The sequence below is a fragment of the Jaculus jaculus genome, chromosome 10 (genome assembly GCF_020740685.1).
Source record: "Jaculus jaculus isolate mJacJac1 chromosome 10, mJacJac1.mat.Y.cur, whole genome shotgun sequence".
NCBI lineage: Eukaryota > Metazoa > Chordata > Mammalia > Rodentia > Dipodidae > Jaculus > Jaculus jaculus.
Genome location: NC_059111.1, coordinates 102,874,826 through 102,892,960, shown reverse-complemented (window position 1 = coordinate 102,892,960; position 18,135 = coordinate 102,874,826). Strand labels below are relative to the sequence as shown.

The 18,135-nt window shown below is 43.1% G+C and overlaps 1 protein-coding gene across 1 annotated transcript in view; it reads right to left on the bottom strand.

The window, feature by feature from the left end:
- Positions 1-18,135, bottom strand: part of Mgam (maltase-glucoamylase) — a 256,817-nt gene that overhangs the window by 166,463 nt on the left and 72,219 nt on the right. The window contains exons 45-59 of the mRNA XM_045160081.1: positions 18,023-18,111; positions 16,023-16,072; positions 14,977-15,144; positions 12,115-12,267; positions 11,585-11,785; positions 9,051-9,205; positions 7,898-8,066; positions 7,559-7,655; positions 6,702-6,814; positions 4,804-4,929; positions 3,513-3,641; positions 3,156-3,266; positions 2,989-3,051; positions 1,758-1,892; positions 1,291-1,378 (exon numbers count right to left, since the gene is read on the bottom strand). Of these exons, the coding sequence (XP_045016016.1) occupies positions 1,291-1,378; positions 1,758-1,892; positions 2,989-3,051; positions 3,156-3,266; positions 3,513-3,641; positions 4,804-4,929; positions 6,702-6,814; positions 7,559-7,655; positions 7,898-8,066; positions 9,051-9,205; positions 11,585-11,785; positions 12,115-12,267; positions 14,977-15,144; positions 16,023-16,072; positions 18,023-18,111 (1,847 nt within the window). The remainder of the gene's footprint in view (positions 1-1,290; positions 1,379-1,757; positions 1,893-2,988; positions 3,052-3,155; positions 3,267-3,512; positions 3,642-4,803; positions 4,930-6,701; positions 6,815-7,558; positions 7,656-7,897; positions 8,067-9,050; positions 9,206-11,584; positions 11,786-12,114; positions 12,268-14,976; positions 15,145-16,022; positions 16,073-18,022; positions 18,112-18,135) is intronic.

Here is an 18,135-nt window from a genome sequence, read left to right as displayed (position 1 = left end):
ATTAGCTTGAACTCTGCCTGGGTACCTTCATTGGGGACATGAGACCAGTGATCTGTACTGAGACACAAAGATCCTGTAGGTCTTTTGAACACCAAGTTCACTAGAGAAAGCATAGGTGTTGGGGACATGGCTCAGTTGATAACATGCTTGTCATATCAGCAGAGAAGGACCTGAGTTTGGTTCTCCACATTCATGGTGGCACATTCCTGTAATCCCAGCAATAGGGAGGTGGAGACTGGCTAGCTAATCTAGCAAAATTAATGAGAGTTCTGGATTCAATGAAGGATCCTGTCTCAGACATTAAGGTGGTGCAGAGTGATTAAGGAAGGTGCCTAACATCAAGCTCTGGTCTCCCCATAAATGTACATGCACATGCACACTCAAGACACACGAATATGCATTCATCAAATGTCTCCCCACAAATGCACATACACATGCACACACATGCACACACGCATATGCATGCACCAAATGCACAGCACAGGCACTTACATATATAAAATAGCAAAGGGAAATTATTTCATTCATCATTATCATACTTCTCTGGAGTACATGATGAAGTATATGTTGTTACCTGTCTTGTGCACTTTAGAAAACTCAGATTTAGAAATATATAATCTGGAAGAGGAGAGGTAACCCATGGAAAATAAAATTTATGAAGGTTAGACATAAACATAAGTATAAACCCCAAGTCTCTCAGCTCTCTGATGAGGGCAAACTACTTTTTTATACCCACTGTTCACAAACAAACTCATGGACATAATTATCATGATTAAGCAGACCAACTATGAAATTTTGTGGCAATAAAATTTTAGCAATATTACCACTATTGAGTGTAGTCTGAACAAATCTGAGAAATTTGCCTAAGGGGTCCAAGAACTTGCACACACACACACACACACACACATACACATGTAAAGTGTTGACCCTCTGCACAGAGAGATGACAATAAGGGGAAATGAAAAGAGATAAAGAGAGGCAGTGCTTTGGAATTCAAGGACAAGGCTGACCATCTAATCAGAGCAATGAGACTGACTCGGGAAGCACTGAGTATCTCTGAGCCCATTCCCTATACAGTGTTCGAGCTGGAGATGGAAAGGGAGAAAGGCAGATTTTTGGAATGTCAGTTTTCTGTCTCCTCAGATTGTTGGCTGTCTGCATAAAGAGCAGCTTAAAGATGCAAGTCCTGTCTGTGCTCAGTGGCGTTCTTGGTCAAAGGCCACATGACTCTGGTATTCTGGTGACATTCCAGTCATTGCCCTTAAGACGGAAGGGGCCCGGGGTCCTTACGTGGCATGTAGGGAGGATGGTTCAGAGCAGCGTCACTGCAGCCAGAAGGGACTGCTCCATTCACAAAGCTCGAGGGCTCATTCATATCCTACAAGTGTCAGAAACAGAGCTTACTTCAAAGACACTTCCATCGTAAAGAAGAGAACGTTCACAATCCAGGAGTGCCTGCAGATGCCGCCTGGAGGGAGTCCTCAACTCTGGGGAGAACTGGCTGTGCAGACAGAAAAATATCCCCCAGGGGGCACAGTTCAGGGATTCCTAGTCATCACTAGAGCGCTTAGCGTGAGAACTCAAGTGAGGAACAGGTAGGAGAGGGTCAGGGCTGCTCCACAACTGACGGGAGGAAGCGCTAAGCCATAGCGAAATATGATCTTCTTGCTCAGTGATCTCATTGGTATATGTGCCAGGATACATTAAGATACACTCCTGTTTACCCTAGGTACACCGACATCCACGCGCACACTTACAATCCACATGCCATCAAACTTCAAGCTCTTCTCTGGATTCCGGGGGTTGTTGTAGAGTTCTGCCATCTCCCTCTTCCACCATGTGGCAGTTGAATTGCGGAAAAAGTCTGGGAAGGCCACATAGGCTCTGTATTGCTACAAAAATAAAACATAATCCATTTTTTCCACAACAAATATATGAGACAGCAAGCATGCACTTACTAAGAACTGACCTCACATTGTACTATGTAGTTGTATTATATAGTGGTAGATAAGAAAAATATAATCCAAATATACATAGTATAATGCTTGACGCTTATTGGAAAAGCATTTAGTACATAGGCAAGCACAAATCACTGTGTTTCCAGCATTTTAAAAACATACAGCCATCTTCATCTTTATGTCTACAAGAAAGGTCACAACTAACATTATGAACTCACTGACTCATGCCATAGATACCCAACCTTCAACTGTTCCACCACTTCCTAAGGACGCTCCAGAGATAAGACAGAAGTGAGGAAAAGGTTGCATCTGAAAAGTCAGATGTCAGTTGTAGGTACGGTATTTTAACTGACATTTCCACTAGTAAAGTAGCTTGGAGTAAGATTGTATTTCATGACCTCGGGCTAACTAGTATTAATCTTTGTTTCCTTTTTTAAAATATTTTATTATTTATTTATTTGAGTGAGGGAGGGAGGAAGGGAGAAAAGGAGAAAGACACAGAAAGAGAGAATGGGCATGCCAGGACCTCCAGCCACTGCAAACAAACCCTAGATGCATGTGCCACCTTGTGCATCTGGGTAACGTGGGTCCTGGGGATTTAAGCCTGGGTCCTTTGGCTTTGCAAGCAAACACCTTAACCACTAAACAATCTCTGCAACCCAAAGTTAGTCTCTCAGACAATTGTCTCTCAGATAATAGGTCACATTCTTAAAGCTGTCCTCAAGTTAAAATTCCATAGGCCCTTGGAACCTGATGATTTTGGATAGATCACTTTTATGACATCTAAAACCTTAGGCAAGTAATCTAAGCTGTGAGTCTTAAGTCCCAAGGACAATAACACCTATATCAAATAGTAAGCAAAATTAGATTGAAGTAATTAGCACAAAAGGAACAGGAAGAAAGAACAGGCTTCCTAAGTGTACTTCCTCACCACACTCAAGTGTCAGGAATTAGCATTTCCAGCACATTGGCTAAGACTCCCCTTCCTGCCAACCCTGCCTTCCCTCACTATCCAAAAATGGTCCTTTACCTCCACTTGACTGTCCCAGTCTAGAGAGCTGTCCACAGTTATATTAGGGTAATCAGGCCAGACCTGTGGAGAGAAAAAGTTCAACAGAAATGTCCTAGACAATTTCCCATACAGACAATTTCCTAAGAAACTGCTGGACACATGCTGCGCTACCATCTGGATCTTACCTTTCCCCAGACGATGTCTCCACCATTGGGGAACCTGATGAAGACGTCATCCTCCACACCCCGAGTGAAGGCAGGGTAGGGCTGCGTCTCGTTGCCAGAGATGGCTGGATCCTGGAATCGAAGCCAAAGAAATATGAGAACTAACGCAACAGACTGACACACAAAAAAGAAGTTTTTGACAGGGAGGTCCCCAGCTTTGCTTTGCATGGTAGAGTCTCTGTGAACCCAGGAAATACACTCCTCCTGTTATGCTTCAGTTTCTCCTCTTGCATCAGAGAAAGGCCGACAGCACAAGGCGATCTCACCAAGGCCCATTCGTTGTCTCAGACCCTCTCCCACATGGACACAAGGACTGACCAGGATGAGGATGACCCGCATGCCGTCGGCCCTCATGCGGTTGATCAGGTCTGGGAACCCGGAGAACTTGGGGCTGAGGGTGAAGTCCAGCTGCCGCTCCATGTAGTCGATGTCAGAGTACTGCACATCCTGCGGGAGGACACGGGGACGCGGGGGCTGCTGGAGGGGAGAGCCCGGGCTCTGCAGGGGAAGGCTCCTCCACCTCCCAGGGGGATTTCCACTGGCTTATTTATGGCCTTTCCAAACTCAGCTCTGACACATTATAGATGGGAATCCTAGAATAGTCACGGATTTTTCAAACTAATTCAAAACAACACAAAATCTGTGTCAACAACGACAAAAGGCAGAATAAGTTGAGAGACAGTGCCTATCTCGGAAAGCTATTGTGATGAAAACAAAAGAGTGTAAGAGAAAGTCACTGGGAAACTACTTATAAACGGCACAACTATAGCACCCTTTCCTTGGGATCTGCTCCTGGGATTTGTGATTCTTGCTCATAGAATAGAAAGTTAACTCTCTAAATATAATATGGGCCATAAATCTACTACAAAGTGATTAAAAAACAAAAGTGATTGTAGAACATCCAAAATCAAGCATTAGCAGACATTGCATCATATGAAAATGGTATGTAGTACAATGTACTTCTCATTAATGGAACAAAAATAAAGACAACAAAATTAAATATGCAATGGGTTTGTAGTTCAAGTTAGAACAGAATGTGTTCTTATGATTGGACCTCTATTGTCCTCAAGTGAATGAAAATGGTGGCCTGTATAGTTCCTTGGGAAATGCATCACAGGACTTTGCATTGAGCCAGAGATAGGCTTGGAGCTCAGGCCACACTGAGTTGGGTTGGAGTGCAAAATAAATCTACCCATATGATGAGCTGAATGAATTTAGGTTAACTTTTCCTAATTTAATCAACACTAGTGTTGGAGAGATGTTTTAAATTATTTATTTATTTATTTGAAAGAAATAGACAGAATGTGCGTACCAGGGCCTCTAGCCACTGCAAACAAACTCCAGACTCATGTGCCCCCTTGTGCATCTAGCTTTATGTAGGTACTGGGAAATCGACCCTGGGTCTTTTGGCTTCTGACAAGAGCCTTAACCATTAACCCATCTCTCTATCCCCAAAAGATGTTCAATTCTTATGAAATTATGGACATGATGATTAAATGTCTATATATATATCCTTGTAGGACCTCCCAAAATCTCACAACCAAATCAACACACAATGATGCCTGGGTTAGCTACACCACAAAGCCAGTACACCATGACATGTACATACGTAGGGGATCTGGGCAGCCACCATGTCGTCATACAAGCTGGCGATCTCAGAGTCATTCTCGTATCCATAGCGACACAGCTGGAACCCCAGGGACCAGTAAGGGACCATCACAGGCCGACCAATCAACTATAAAATAGACACAAAATATTAGTACTTAAAGGATAAACTGATGTTGGTTGAAGGAGATTGAAAGTAGACATGAAGTAAGGATATCTCACAAGTATCAAAACTAGACAACAAAATTCAAATTTAGAGCGCAAGTGAGGGTTTCAGAATCTAGGGACTCACTGAGTAAGACCAGTGCTGCCCTACCGCACGTTCTCAAGGAATTCTAGTGAACTTTCTCTCCCTCTGATTCCTCAATATGGTCTCTGACTTTGACATTTAGACTCGGGCTCACAGGCAATGCAGGTGGGTTAGGATACAGGCTCCAGGGCCTGCTAGCTGCGAGACTTTACGTAAAGGTAGATCTGTTTCTTCTTCTGTAAATCAGGAACACTGGTACTCTCTATCTCAATGTGCTTTCTATGAAGACTGAATGACGCAGTCTGTGTGAAGGGCTCTCCATGCACTAATCATACATGCAGTAATTATTGCACAAGAGTTTCTGGCTTCTGCCACAATCAGTGTCACTCTCACTGCCCATAACCATCACTCCCTTCACTCTTGTCATCACCGCCAATCACTCCACATCACACCATAGCTATCTACTACGGACCTACTACAATGTAACCAGGGCCATCATTATCAGCCCCCCATCATCATTACAACCATCATTATTACCTCATCATTACCGCTAACACTACCCACGCTACTATCACCTCCACCACCAATGCTGCCAAGAGCCTCAGCTCCACCACCCCCAAGATCATCTCCACAATCGCTTTTACTTCCAGCACTTCTCCCATCACCCTCAATTCCATCAGCAGCAGCAGAACTAACTCCTCCATCACAGCCATCACTGCCACCGTCTCCAAAGCCCTTCACTCATGGCATCACCACCACGTTCAGTACCACCTGCTGTGGTATGAACTGTTCCCCACAGGCTCATGTGTTTGAATACTTAGTCCCCAGCTGGTGACATGTTGAGAAAGGCTTTGGAACCCTTAAAAGCTGGAGCTTTCCTAAGTGCCCATCACTGAAGTAGACTTAAAATGCCTCCAGCATGGCTCAGGGAATTTGGTGGAAGAGGGGGAGGAAAGATTGTTAGAGCCACAAGTTGGGACATTTTGCACAGAGGCATTGCCTTTCCCCCATAACTGACGTCTGCTCCCATAATGCATGACCCACAATCCTCAGGGGGTGATCTGCATCCCCAATGAAGAAGACCTCTTCAGAAAAGGGGCAGGGAGGAGGGAAAGGATGGTACCAACATGTGTTGTTTACATACAAAATACGTCCATAACTAATTAAAAAAATGTTGCTTAAAAATTAAAAGAAAAAAAAGCTGGAGCCTTGCTGGGGGAAATTGGTCACTCGCAGCAGACCTTCAGGTATTATACTCAAGCCACAGCTCCTATTTGTCCTCTATTGCCTGACTGGGAAAATCGTGTCACCAGCAGGCCTTTTGGTCCTACTGCCATACCTTCCTCACTCTGACAGGATGTATTCCCTCAAACCATAAGGTAGAATTGACCTTTTCCTTTCTGAAGCTGCTTGACGGTCACAGCAGCCAGCAGAATGACAAATACGCCACACTGAGCTGCACCATCGCCACCAGCCCACCTCTGCCACCAGCCTCATCCCCTCTGCCACCACAGATATTTCTGCAGTCATAGGAGAGCTCCAAGTTTAATAAGAATAGGAATGTATACATTGTGTTCCTTGCATATTACACCATGTGAAGGCTACCCTAACCAATGTAGGAATGGAACAAGCACACACACACTCCATCATACCTCTGTGTACTGCTGGGTCACAAGCTCTGGAGTTGGCCCCAGGAACACATAAAAGTCCAGAATTCCCCCTGTGGTACGATATGTCAGGGCAGGCAGGGGCTGGAATGTCACATCTGAAAATATAAGAAAATGCCAATTAAACAAAAAAAAGCTGAGTAATTAGCCCTGAAGTCACTACCTTATCTCTCCCATTTTATCGCAATGAGGGAGGGTATTTGGGACCAGAGCTACACAGAAACATAGAAGTTGAATGGAAGTTTACATGATCTCACTGTGGATGCATCCCCTTTGGTATGCCTGATCAGCTTCTTATAGGTTTTGAAATTGTGCACCTAAAATTATCATAACTCTGATTGAAGAATTCATTAGGAATGTTAGTGTTATGAGTCATTTTTTAAATTTCCCCTGATTCCTACTATGATGATATAATATATGAACATTGCATGTTGTCACATCCAAGAAACTTCCATTGAAAAAAATACTATTTATTAACACTAATATGGATCCTTTTTGGATTTCAATCATTTTAACAAAACTATTTTTCCCAAAGCCTTAATATTGAAACTTTCCCCACATATCATCACCTCAATACACTAATTCCAACAGAGTACTCTGACCCCTAGCTTCAAATTTACTAACCTATATAACTGTGTTACACTGGCTGCATTGTCAAAATAAGAGTTGGGTAAATCTTTTAATCAAATATGACTTCACCGAAACAAACATAAATGCTAAGGAAGGAAAACAAACACTTTTCATAGATGATGCTTTCAGCATTAGGGACAGCTAAGTCAGCCACATTCTAAAGTTACTCAAGAATGAGTGGCACAGTCACATGAGGTGGAGGTGTGTCCTACCCATGGCGTTGCTGTTCAGCAGGAGGACTCCGTGGGCACTGCCATCCTCCTCCAGCCCCAGGTAGTAGGGATGGACACCATAGGAATTCTTCTTGTACTGAGAGTCACGGGACGAGACAGAGGTTAGAAGACTGTGTGTGGAGAAAGACACTCAACAGAAATGAGTCTGGAAGCTAGGTCCAGCCTCCTCGGAGAAAGACGTCAGAAACAAGGAGCCTGAGAACAGCCTCCTCGTCTGAGAGCAGAACGAGTCGGTCAAGTGCAGTCTGGGGAGGAAGCATGAGGAACCACGGTGAGGTGGAGGGAGGATGAACACCCCGCCCAGGGCTCTGTCCTTACCCCTGGGGGCTCGTCCCTGGAAAACATGCCCCACGTGTGCCAGTTCAGGTCTTGCCTAAAGGTCCTGTGCTCGTTCTCCCCAAAGCCGTAGATGTAGGTGGAGGGCAGGCGGGTGGAGATGCGGATGAACATGTCGTTGAAGGTGAAGCCCAGGAGCTGAGAGTCCCAGCTGCGGCAGGAGAAGGAACGTGCGCCAAGGATCAGCTTCTGCGAGGACCACGGAACCCTGGATCCTGTTCCCACCCCCAGAACCCGACCATCTGCCTGACAGAACGCACAAGTCTGCTGGATTACAGTGTTCATAGATATGCTTGTGAACAGCCCAGGACTGAGGTTCCCTCTTCCACTTCCTGCCTTCAGTGATCCCCCCATTTGACCAAATCCCATCACTTGTCACCACCTCATTTTCCACCATAACTTCTGCCCTTGTTTTCTCAGAACCACTTCCTGCATGCACTCAGGACTGTGATGGAGGAGCATCCACACCTTGTACCTTCCTTGCTCATGTTCTTCAGTCACTTCTCAGGAAAATGCCTCATAAAGCCTTAGAGGTTGCCTGTGTCCTGAAGCCCACCTAGCCTCCAGTTTAGTCTCCCACACTGATGCCCTCACTTACCTCTCAGGACCTTTTCTGTGCCTTAACTTGCTAACTTCTTACCTGGCTCATGACCTATGTTAGGTTACTATCTTCTCTATCACAAACGTCCCTTCCCTTTCCTCTGCGTTTCAAGTCCCATGTCAAATGTCACCCTCTCTTCAGAGAAATCTACTCAGACCACTCTTCTCATAACTTGATTACCTTACCCTTTTTCCTGATAACATTTGCAACCCTATCAATTTCCTTTGTAGATTGTCACATAAACCAGCTTTGTTTTCATGAGAACATCTATATACTTCATCTGTCTATAACCAAGGAACTCAGAACGGCACCTGACATGCTGAAGAAACTTTGCAAATATTTGTTGATCTTCTTCTAACTGTGCCTGCCTCAGTGATTATTTTCAGATGCTAAACATTTTCTCTAAGAACAAACCTGGGGAAAGTAACTGCCACATGCCTCTGGAAAGACAGTGCCATGTTTTGAGCAAGACCTGTCTCCAAGTCAATGTTCTTGGCAAGGAGGTTTAGGAAAGCAGTGCATGGCCTCACTTACATCACAGAGCCTGTACTTCTTCGACGAATTTCAATGCCAAACGGATTCTGCTTGATGAGGACATCGTAGAGCCGGCTGTCAGGGGTGCCGGATGGAGCACTGGGGACACTGAGAGGGACTGGGACTTCATAGCGTTTGTTGTTGGGATCATAAATCTAGGCCAAAGAAAATTGATTTAAGTATATAGATGAGGAGACTCAGTTCTGGAGTTCTGTGATGCTGAGGGTAGTCACACTTTAAAAGACTGCATGGCTCAGTGGTTAAGGCATTTGCCTGCAAGATCAAAGGACCCAGGTTCAATTTCCCAGGACCCACATTAGCCAGATGCACAAGAGGGCACATGCATCTAGAGTTCGTTTGCAGTGGCTGGAGGCCCTGGTGCGCCCATTCTCTCACTCTCCCTCTTTAGTTGTCAAATAAATAAATAAATAAATAAATAAATAAATAAATAAATAAATAAATAAATAAAAATAAAATGTTCTTTAAAAAAAGAAAAACTACAAGGGACAATGTTGTAAGTTCTTATCAAAAAAGTGATAGATATTTGAGAAGAGAGATAACCTAAGCCTCTTGATTTCATCAATTCACAACACATAAATGTATTAAAATATCACACTGTACACCATAAAGGTATTCAATTATCAACTGTCAATGAAAAAGGAACACTTTAAGCCTGGGTAGTTATTTTAAATCTATACCCTTATGCAAAATCTTTGTATTTTGACAGAGCTTGAATGTTGAATTATTGCCTGTTTTGAGCACATAAGATACGTATGGTTTAATTAACAAGTCAAAGGAACTTGCGAGATATAACAGTTTAATTTGAGTATGTCATGGTTCATTTTCAATGGCTCTGCTTCAGTCATATATCCACGTTGACACTGGCGTTCACTTGAAAAACCACACTGCAGTTGATATTTTGATTAATATGTTCTTGGATTTTTATTTTGCATGTGAATATGTGAGTATCTCAAAACTTCCCAGCACTGAATAAACCCCAAATAATCTGATGTCCTTGCTAAAAATGATATGTATGTTGATTCGTGGAAAGCTTACTCTCTCCTTGCTTGGTCCTGGAGGAGAAGCTAGGGCACTGAAATAAACTAGCCACGGTTATTGCTTTGAAAAGCGCCCAGCTATTAGGAAGTAGAAGAAGATTCAACCCTAGAGAGATGTGACCTGATGCACACCTATGCAGGAGAGTTGTGAGATTACGGGGAAGGAGATATTTGGATGAGGCTGTGGAGGTATCACAGGAGAAACACAGGCCAAGGTTTCCAGCACTCAGACAGGAGCCAAGCACAAAGAGAATGTCGTTATGGTAAAGAAATGCTAAATATAAAGGCTCCAGTATCAGAAAGATGTAAATATCTTAGAGAGAGAGAGAAAAAAAGCAATTCTACCCTTAAAGAGTTAGTAGGCAGAAGTTAAGGCTGGAAACCCATGCAAGGTCATTCCATTCATCCACTAGGGGCCAATGCTATAGTGAGGATAAACTGATGAAAAAGCATTGGCCTCGTGTGAGACATAGAACCAACGTCGAAGCTGATATCAGAGTTTGAGAACACATTCAGACAAACCACACTACCCAGCTCACTTTTACCCCCAGGAGCATTTGAGTGCTTCCTGCATACTACCCTCAGTGTGAGGTCAGAAGCACGAGATTAAGGGACACATTGCTGTCCTAGATTAGCTCACAGTGGAGTGGAGAAGTCATGAGAACAGCTAGTCTAGGGCTGGCTCCTATTCCTACATGTAATCCTGCAGTGGAAGGGAAATCAATCGCTGCTCACGCTGGCATTTTCACAGCAAACTGAGCTCCTTATCCGTGACTGCCTAAGCAAAGACCTGTTCAGGTCAGTTCCTTCGTTTCAGTTAACGTCACCACTACCCACACCCCGATGCATGTGAGCAACACGGTCGTCATTCCGCAAGTGTTCCTCTTCCAGTTTTCATCCTACTGCCCACCAGTGAGGAGGTCCTGCCGTGCGATAGACTCAGTCACGCACGCGTCCATGGCTTCCACCTCTCTTCTCTGTCCCTAGTCCAAGCTCGGCCACACCTGCCACTCCTTCTCGGAAGACTCCTTCTTTGACGTTCTCTTTCTGTTGTCCCCACCACTGTCTTTAGGTAGACACACCGATCTTAAATAATGCAAATCAGGACAGATTTTACTACTGTCTGGTTTATAGGAAAGACTCTACAGTATTGTGCCGTAGAAATTCAAATACTGTTTTGTTTTTGTTGGTTTGTTTGGGGGTTTTTTGTGGGCTTTTTAGTTTTTTTTCTTTGGTTTTTCTAGGTAGGGTCTCGCTCTGGCTCAGGCTGACCTGGAATTCACTATGTAGTCTCAGGGTGGCCTCGAACTCTTGGCGATCCTCCTGCCTCTGCCTCCCAAGTGCTGGGATTAAAGGCATACTACACTTCTTTCAGAGTTCTGTAACTTGGACATGAAAAGAACCCTGTCCATATTGATTATATATATATATATATATATATATATATATATATATATATATATATGCTGCGTTTACCTTAAACTGCAGCATTTCATTCATGTGGTAGGTCACTTGCAGGCGAAGGGGGTTCACAGGTGTGGAAGGGAAGACGTTGCTATAAAGAGAAGCCTTCAAGGAGATGTCAGCTGTGGCTCCATGTGAGTCATACTGAATATTGCTGACAGAGTACAGGTCATTGACAATGTAGCAGTGAGGGACGCCAGCAGTGGTGGATGCCTGGAAATTAAAGTCAATATGGATCAGCACATGGCCTAGAGTTCATCAAAATACACTTTATGTGGTGAGAGAATCAGGCGCTACCATTTCATTCATCCACTCACATTTTAGTGCGTAGTGACAAAAACTTAAATCCTAACTCTGCAAGCAATGATCTTGATAGAAACATCTCACACTCATTCCCACCACTTGCACAGTGAGATCAAACTCGTTTGAAATCCCTTCCTTTGCATGGGCTTTACAGATACTCGAGTTGCGGCACCACACTCACGAAACTGCAGGCTACACGTAGGGATTGTAGAGTATGTGAACGTCTTCGGCATCTTTACCTCCCACACACAGCCGCGGGCAATGCAGTTTCCTTCGGAAACACCATGCGCATCAGGGTAGCAGTCTATTTTCTCCTCATCCCTCATGTTGATGTCCCACTCCACCGTGTAAGCTTCTCCCAATATAAGGTTGATATTTGTGATGGTGGCAACCTGTAGGAAGTGGAGAATTCCCAAAGAAATTCATCCTCAAGAATGGCCTTGCAATGGCCCAACAGATTTTATTAGGAAACGAGCTCTATGAGGTGGATCCGTGTGTGTAACCCAATAGCCAAGAGGCAGAAGCAAGAGGATTGGGAGTTGAGATCCATCTTCAGCTCAATGGCTGCATTAGACTACACATGGAAGAAAGACGTGAACAGAGGAATGGATGGGAGGGCAGTTGAAGGGAGAGGTAAAAAGAAAGAACAAGGAGAGAAGAGAAAAATGATATAAGTAGAAAGGAGATCAGACTCTCAAAAATACAAAATACCAGGGCTGTAGAGATGGCTTAGTGGTTAAGGCATTTGCCTGCAAAGCCTAAGGACCGAGATTCAACTATCCAGGTCCCACATAAGCCAGATGCACAAGGTGGCGCATGCAACTGTAGTGTGTTTGCAGTAACTGGAGGCCCTGATGTACCCATTCTCCCTCTCTCTCTCTCTCTCTCTCTCTCTCTCTCTCTCTCTTCTTCTTCTTCTTCTATGTCTCAAATAAATAAATAAAACAGATAAATAAAATGTTTTTAAATTTTTATTTATTTATTTGAGAGCGACAGACACAGAGAGAAAGACAGATGGAGGGAGAGAGAGAGAATGGGCGCGCCAAGGCTTCCAGCCTCTGCAAACGAACTCCAGACGCGTGCGCCCCTTGTGCATCTGGCTGACATGGGACCTGGGGAACCGAGCCTCGAACCGAGGTCCTTAGGCTTCACAGGCAAGCGCTTAACCGCTAAGCCATCTCTCCAGCCCATAAAATGTTTTTAAAATACCATTCCTGGGACTTACATGAAGAGGACAGTATAGAGCGCAGGAAGGACTGTGACCCTTCGGAAATGCGACTATTCCATCAGAAACTTCTCTAGTATATTTTGCAAAGAATTAGGTCAAGTAAAATTTGCAATTTCCCCTTGTCATTCCTCGATTGATTCATCTACCCCTCTTCAGAAAGTCTCCCTTCTGCTCTTCCAAATTGAGCTTTCCTTCTTGTACTCCACTCCCCAAAATCAATATCATCCATGGGTGCAGGTTGCCCAAAGAACAGAGCAGTGATAATCACATAGCCCAGGTGTCCATTGCATTGTCCCTGGAATCTTCAACAAAGAATTTCAATTCACTGGGTCTTGGTTTAATCTACTATAAAATTAGTGGATCAGAAAAATCATATTTCCTTCTATACATAGCATTCCAACCTCTTCATTTCTCCAAATCCACCTGCATTACACTTTATATGTTGGATATACTACTCATCAATTCAGCTGTTGATATTTTATGTATCTTCTTATGCTTGTTTTACCTTTAAATAGCACAGGTAATGCATATAATTTACCACTCATTAAGGGGACATTTTAAGAAATATTAATCATATTTTTCTCCTGCCGGTAGAAAGCATACCATGTTTCCCTATCTTACCAATCCCTACTGTCCACCTACACCTGTACCAGGAATATATAAATCATCATTAGATCCTTTGAAAAATATATCAAGTATGACATATGGCACCTAAGACTGTGGAAGTATGACCATAAACATGTATCTCCTCCTGTCCAAACATACCTCTTTCTAAAAGCGAACCCTACCAGAACCATTATACAATACAAGATTGTCAGAAGCATAGTATGTGACTACTCTCCATTCTTGGACTGGTTCATTCTGATATCTTTCCCTGGACAGCTTTGCTTAGACAAATGCCCTTGCTCTTTTTTAATATTTATTTATTTGACAGAGAAAGGTGGGGGAGAGAGAGAGAGAGAGAGCACCCAAATGAGTGTGCCAGGGTCTCCAGCCACTGCCAACGAACTCCAAAAGCATGTGCCACCTTATGCATCTGGCTAACGTGGGTCCTGGGGAATCGAACCTGGGTCCTTGGGCTTTGCAGGCAAACACCTTAACTACTAAGCCATCTCCAGCTCTTTAAACAATTTTTTTTTTTTTTTGGTTTTTTGAGGTAGGGTCTTACTCTGGCTCAGGCTGACCTGGAATTCACTATGTAGTCTCAGAGTGGCCTCGAACTCTCGGAGATCCTCCTACCTCTGCCTCCCGAGTGCTGGGTAAACAAATTTTTAATTCATGACACACTAACTTCCATCCTAACTTCAGCATCAGTCAACTGCTTTGAGATTCCTTTTCCTCTGATCCTGTCTGCCACCCACATCCTAACTCTGCCCTTCTTGAGCTCGTCATATCTGTGTTTGTTTGTTTGTTTGGCTGGCTGGCTGGCTGGCTGGTTGGCTGGTTGTTTGGTTGGTTGGTTCATTGTTTATACAGGTGGGTGGGTGGCTAGTTGCTTGCTTTTATGAGACAGGGTCCCACATAACCCAGGCTGTCCTCAAATTCACTATGTAGCTAAGGACCATGAATTCTCTGTCATTCTCCCTTTAAGTTCTGGGATTACAGAAATGAGCCACCACACCCTGCTAAAATAACTATTTTTTAATGAAGTTAATTAGAGAAAGCCAAGCACTGAGGAGCAGAAAATAAACTAAGTAATGGAAAAACTGGAGTCATCATGGCTTCATCCATCTCATCCTCAACTTCTTTCCCCATACTCTTCTATTCCACCAGGCCTCAGAGGTGCCCAGGTGCTTAGGGAACCTGTGCAGTCTTGGCAAGAAGGAACACCATAACACCATACTTGAAACCTCAGCAAAACGAAGATTCTTACCTTCAGGTTAGGATCATAAGAGACTTGAGGAGACATCTGACTTAAAACACCATTGTGCTTCACTATAACTTTGCTAATTTCTTGTGTCCCAAGGATTTTAATCTCTTGAAATGCTACATTATTGGGGTCCTTGTAAGTTGATTTTGAAATGGTCATATCCAGGCGTTTCTGAAAAAAAAAAATTATGTAGAAAGGAATATCTGCAATGCCAACATTTTCCAGTCCTTCAAATGTTCCATCTTAGGCCAGAAACTCAACACTGTTCTGTAGTGTAGTGCCTCTGAGCTTTCTTTACTAATGTGTGATCCAGAAGTGCCAACTCATTTAATTATGCTCGGGAAAAATATCCATCACATATCTACAGAGCAGCAATTTTAAAAAGACTCTTAAAAATCACTATTTGTTTTTACGTATAAATGTCATTTCTGCCTTTTGGTAACATGAATGAGGCAACTCTTGGGAGTTAAGTCATGAGTGGAAATGTGTTTACTGATACTCATTACTGTAAGTGAATTAATTACACATAACACAAATACATCTGTGCTAATGGTCAGACAAAAGCCCACAGTTAAGATTCATTAAAAATATGCCATTCCTGGGATGGAAGGATGGCTTAGTGGTTAAGGTGCTAGTCTGAAAAGCCAAACGACCCAGGTTCGGTTCCTCAGGACCCACATAAGACAGATGTACAAGGTGGCACATGCTTCTGGAGTTTGTTTGCAGCAGCTGAAGGCCCTGGTTCACCCATTTTCTCTCTCTCTCTCTCTCTCTCTCTCTCCCTCCCTCCCTCCCTCCCTTTCTCTCTCTCTCTCTCTCTTTGTCTCTCCTCTCATTGAAAATAAATAAATATGTTAAAAAAATGGGCTGGAGAGAAGGCTTAGCAGTTAAGGCACTTGCCTGCAAAGCCTAAGGACCCAAGTTTGATTCCTCAGTACCCACATAAAACCAGATGCACAAAGTGGCACATGCATCTGGAGTTCGTATGCAGAGCCTGGCATGCCCATGCTTCCCCCTACTTGCAAATAAATAATAACTATGCTACTCACTGGGGTGGCAGAAAATCCACATAAAATATAAACATTATTGACCACAGTATCTGAAAAGAGAAAGAGAGAAGTGTCAGGTTGGCTTGACTATCACAGAAGGACAAATTTCCCCTCCTTTGGTGATGCTGCAAAAGGCAGGATTTTCTTCATTGTATGGCAGGATAGCATTCCATGGCACCTCTGTGCGGCCTCTCTGTATTAAGCTACTATTGGCAATTCTCCAGTGGACAGGGGACATACTCATGTCACCTCCTTGTATATTTACTCACAAATGGAAGTACTGATCATATGGAAGAAATATTGAAAGAATCTCTGTGCTGTCTGCATAATGGTTCAACCAATTTACGTGTCCATCAGGAATAGGTAAATAGTTGCTCTACTTTCTCCACATTCTTACAAGCATTTCTTCCTTCTCATCTTCCTTCAGGATACTGATCCTAACAGAGATTTTTTTTTCCCAATTCTGAGCTTATTAGTGGTTTTTATTGCTTTAAAATTAATTTGGAAAAATGTCAGCTCAGGTTTTTCCCATTTTTCAACCAGACCACTTATTCTCTTGCTATTGATTTGCCAGAGAGCCTTTCATCTTTTTGTATCAGCTCACTTATCAGATATGTGATTCTCCTACTCTGGGTTTACTCTCATCTGATGGATTGTTTCCTTTGCTGTGAAGAATCTTTTGAATTTGATGTAGTGTGAATTGTTAATTTTGTGTTTTCCTTGGCTGGTTTCTGGGTCTTTTTTTATTAGTATTAGTTTTGTACTCAATGTACGCGGTCAAGTTGGTACCATCGTTAGCCTTCTCCCTGTCCTCCCCCCTCCGCAGGGACCCTTCTCGTTGGGGAATATGGGTCGTGCATTGTGGGGTTAGCCATCATTTATGTGTAAGAGGCAATGTCTCTGTGTATTATGACCCAACATGTGGCTCTGACATTTTTTCCACCCCTCTTCCTCAAATTTCCCTGAGCCATGTAGGGTTCATTTGAAGTCCACTTCAGTGATGAGGTCTTGGGAGCCTCTGTGTTTCTGGATATCTGGTTCTTTAAATGAAAAGACCAATATGAAAACAAAATGAACATTTGTATTTTCTCCCACGAAGTTTCTGCTTTCAGCCAAATGTGAGAACATTCCAAGTGTTCATCAAAAGATGACATTGTGGCATTTATGTACAATGAAGAACTTTAGCCAATAAAAGCATAAAAATGTAATGGGCAACTCATGGATAACCTGAAGCACATTATATTCAGTAAAGTAAGATAGCCACTAAAAGAAAAACTCTGTTCAATTTTATATATGAATCTCAAAAATGCTGAATTTATAAGTAGTACTGGGAACCATAGTTGTCAGTAGAAAGGAAATGAAGGAAATGGGAGTATGTTATCCAGCTTAGAGACTTTCAAATGCTTATTTTTCAATTATTTTAAATACATTTTTAAAGGTCATGCTATTAAAATGATAAAAATCATGAACCGTTTCTAAAGCCAATTTCCTAGTTTGTCTTCTCTTTTCTATATATCCTAAAAGAAAATCCTTCCATGTTTTCCCAAAGCAGATGTCTCATGGGTATCTGTTGCCTCAGTGTAGGCACAAGAATCATTACTACAAAGGAGCCAGAATGTAAACACTCACTCCCCCACTGCTCTGAGCATGTTCTTCGTATGATGTGCATTTTATATAACAATTTGGGGGAGGGAGATATTTACAGTATAGATGAATTATAGAAACAGTCTTAAAAATGTGTCTTCCAGAGAGCCATCTGCAATGCAATTACATCGCTGGCCCTTGGTAGAATTCTGAGAGTTAGAAATGTGTTCTCCCTCCCTCTGTGGTTCAGCTACTACAGTGTCTGATGGTGCAGCAAAAAACAAAATACTTCTCTCATGGTACTTGGCTACTGTCCCTGGTGAGATTTCACCCACAACTGAATGGGCAGCTGGAGTGATGGGCTGAAGTCAGAGATCCAGGTTTAGTGGCAGCCATCTCCTCTGCCCAGCACTCACCCTTCGACCGCCCATCATCCCAGAACAGTTCTCCTTTCGCTTCATTGTTCTCATCCAGGGCGACGATGAGACCAAGAGGGTTCTGCCGACTGTGAGAAATAACATTCATGTAA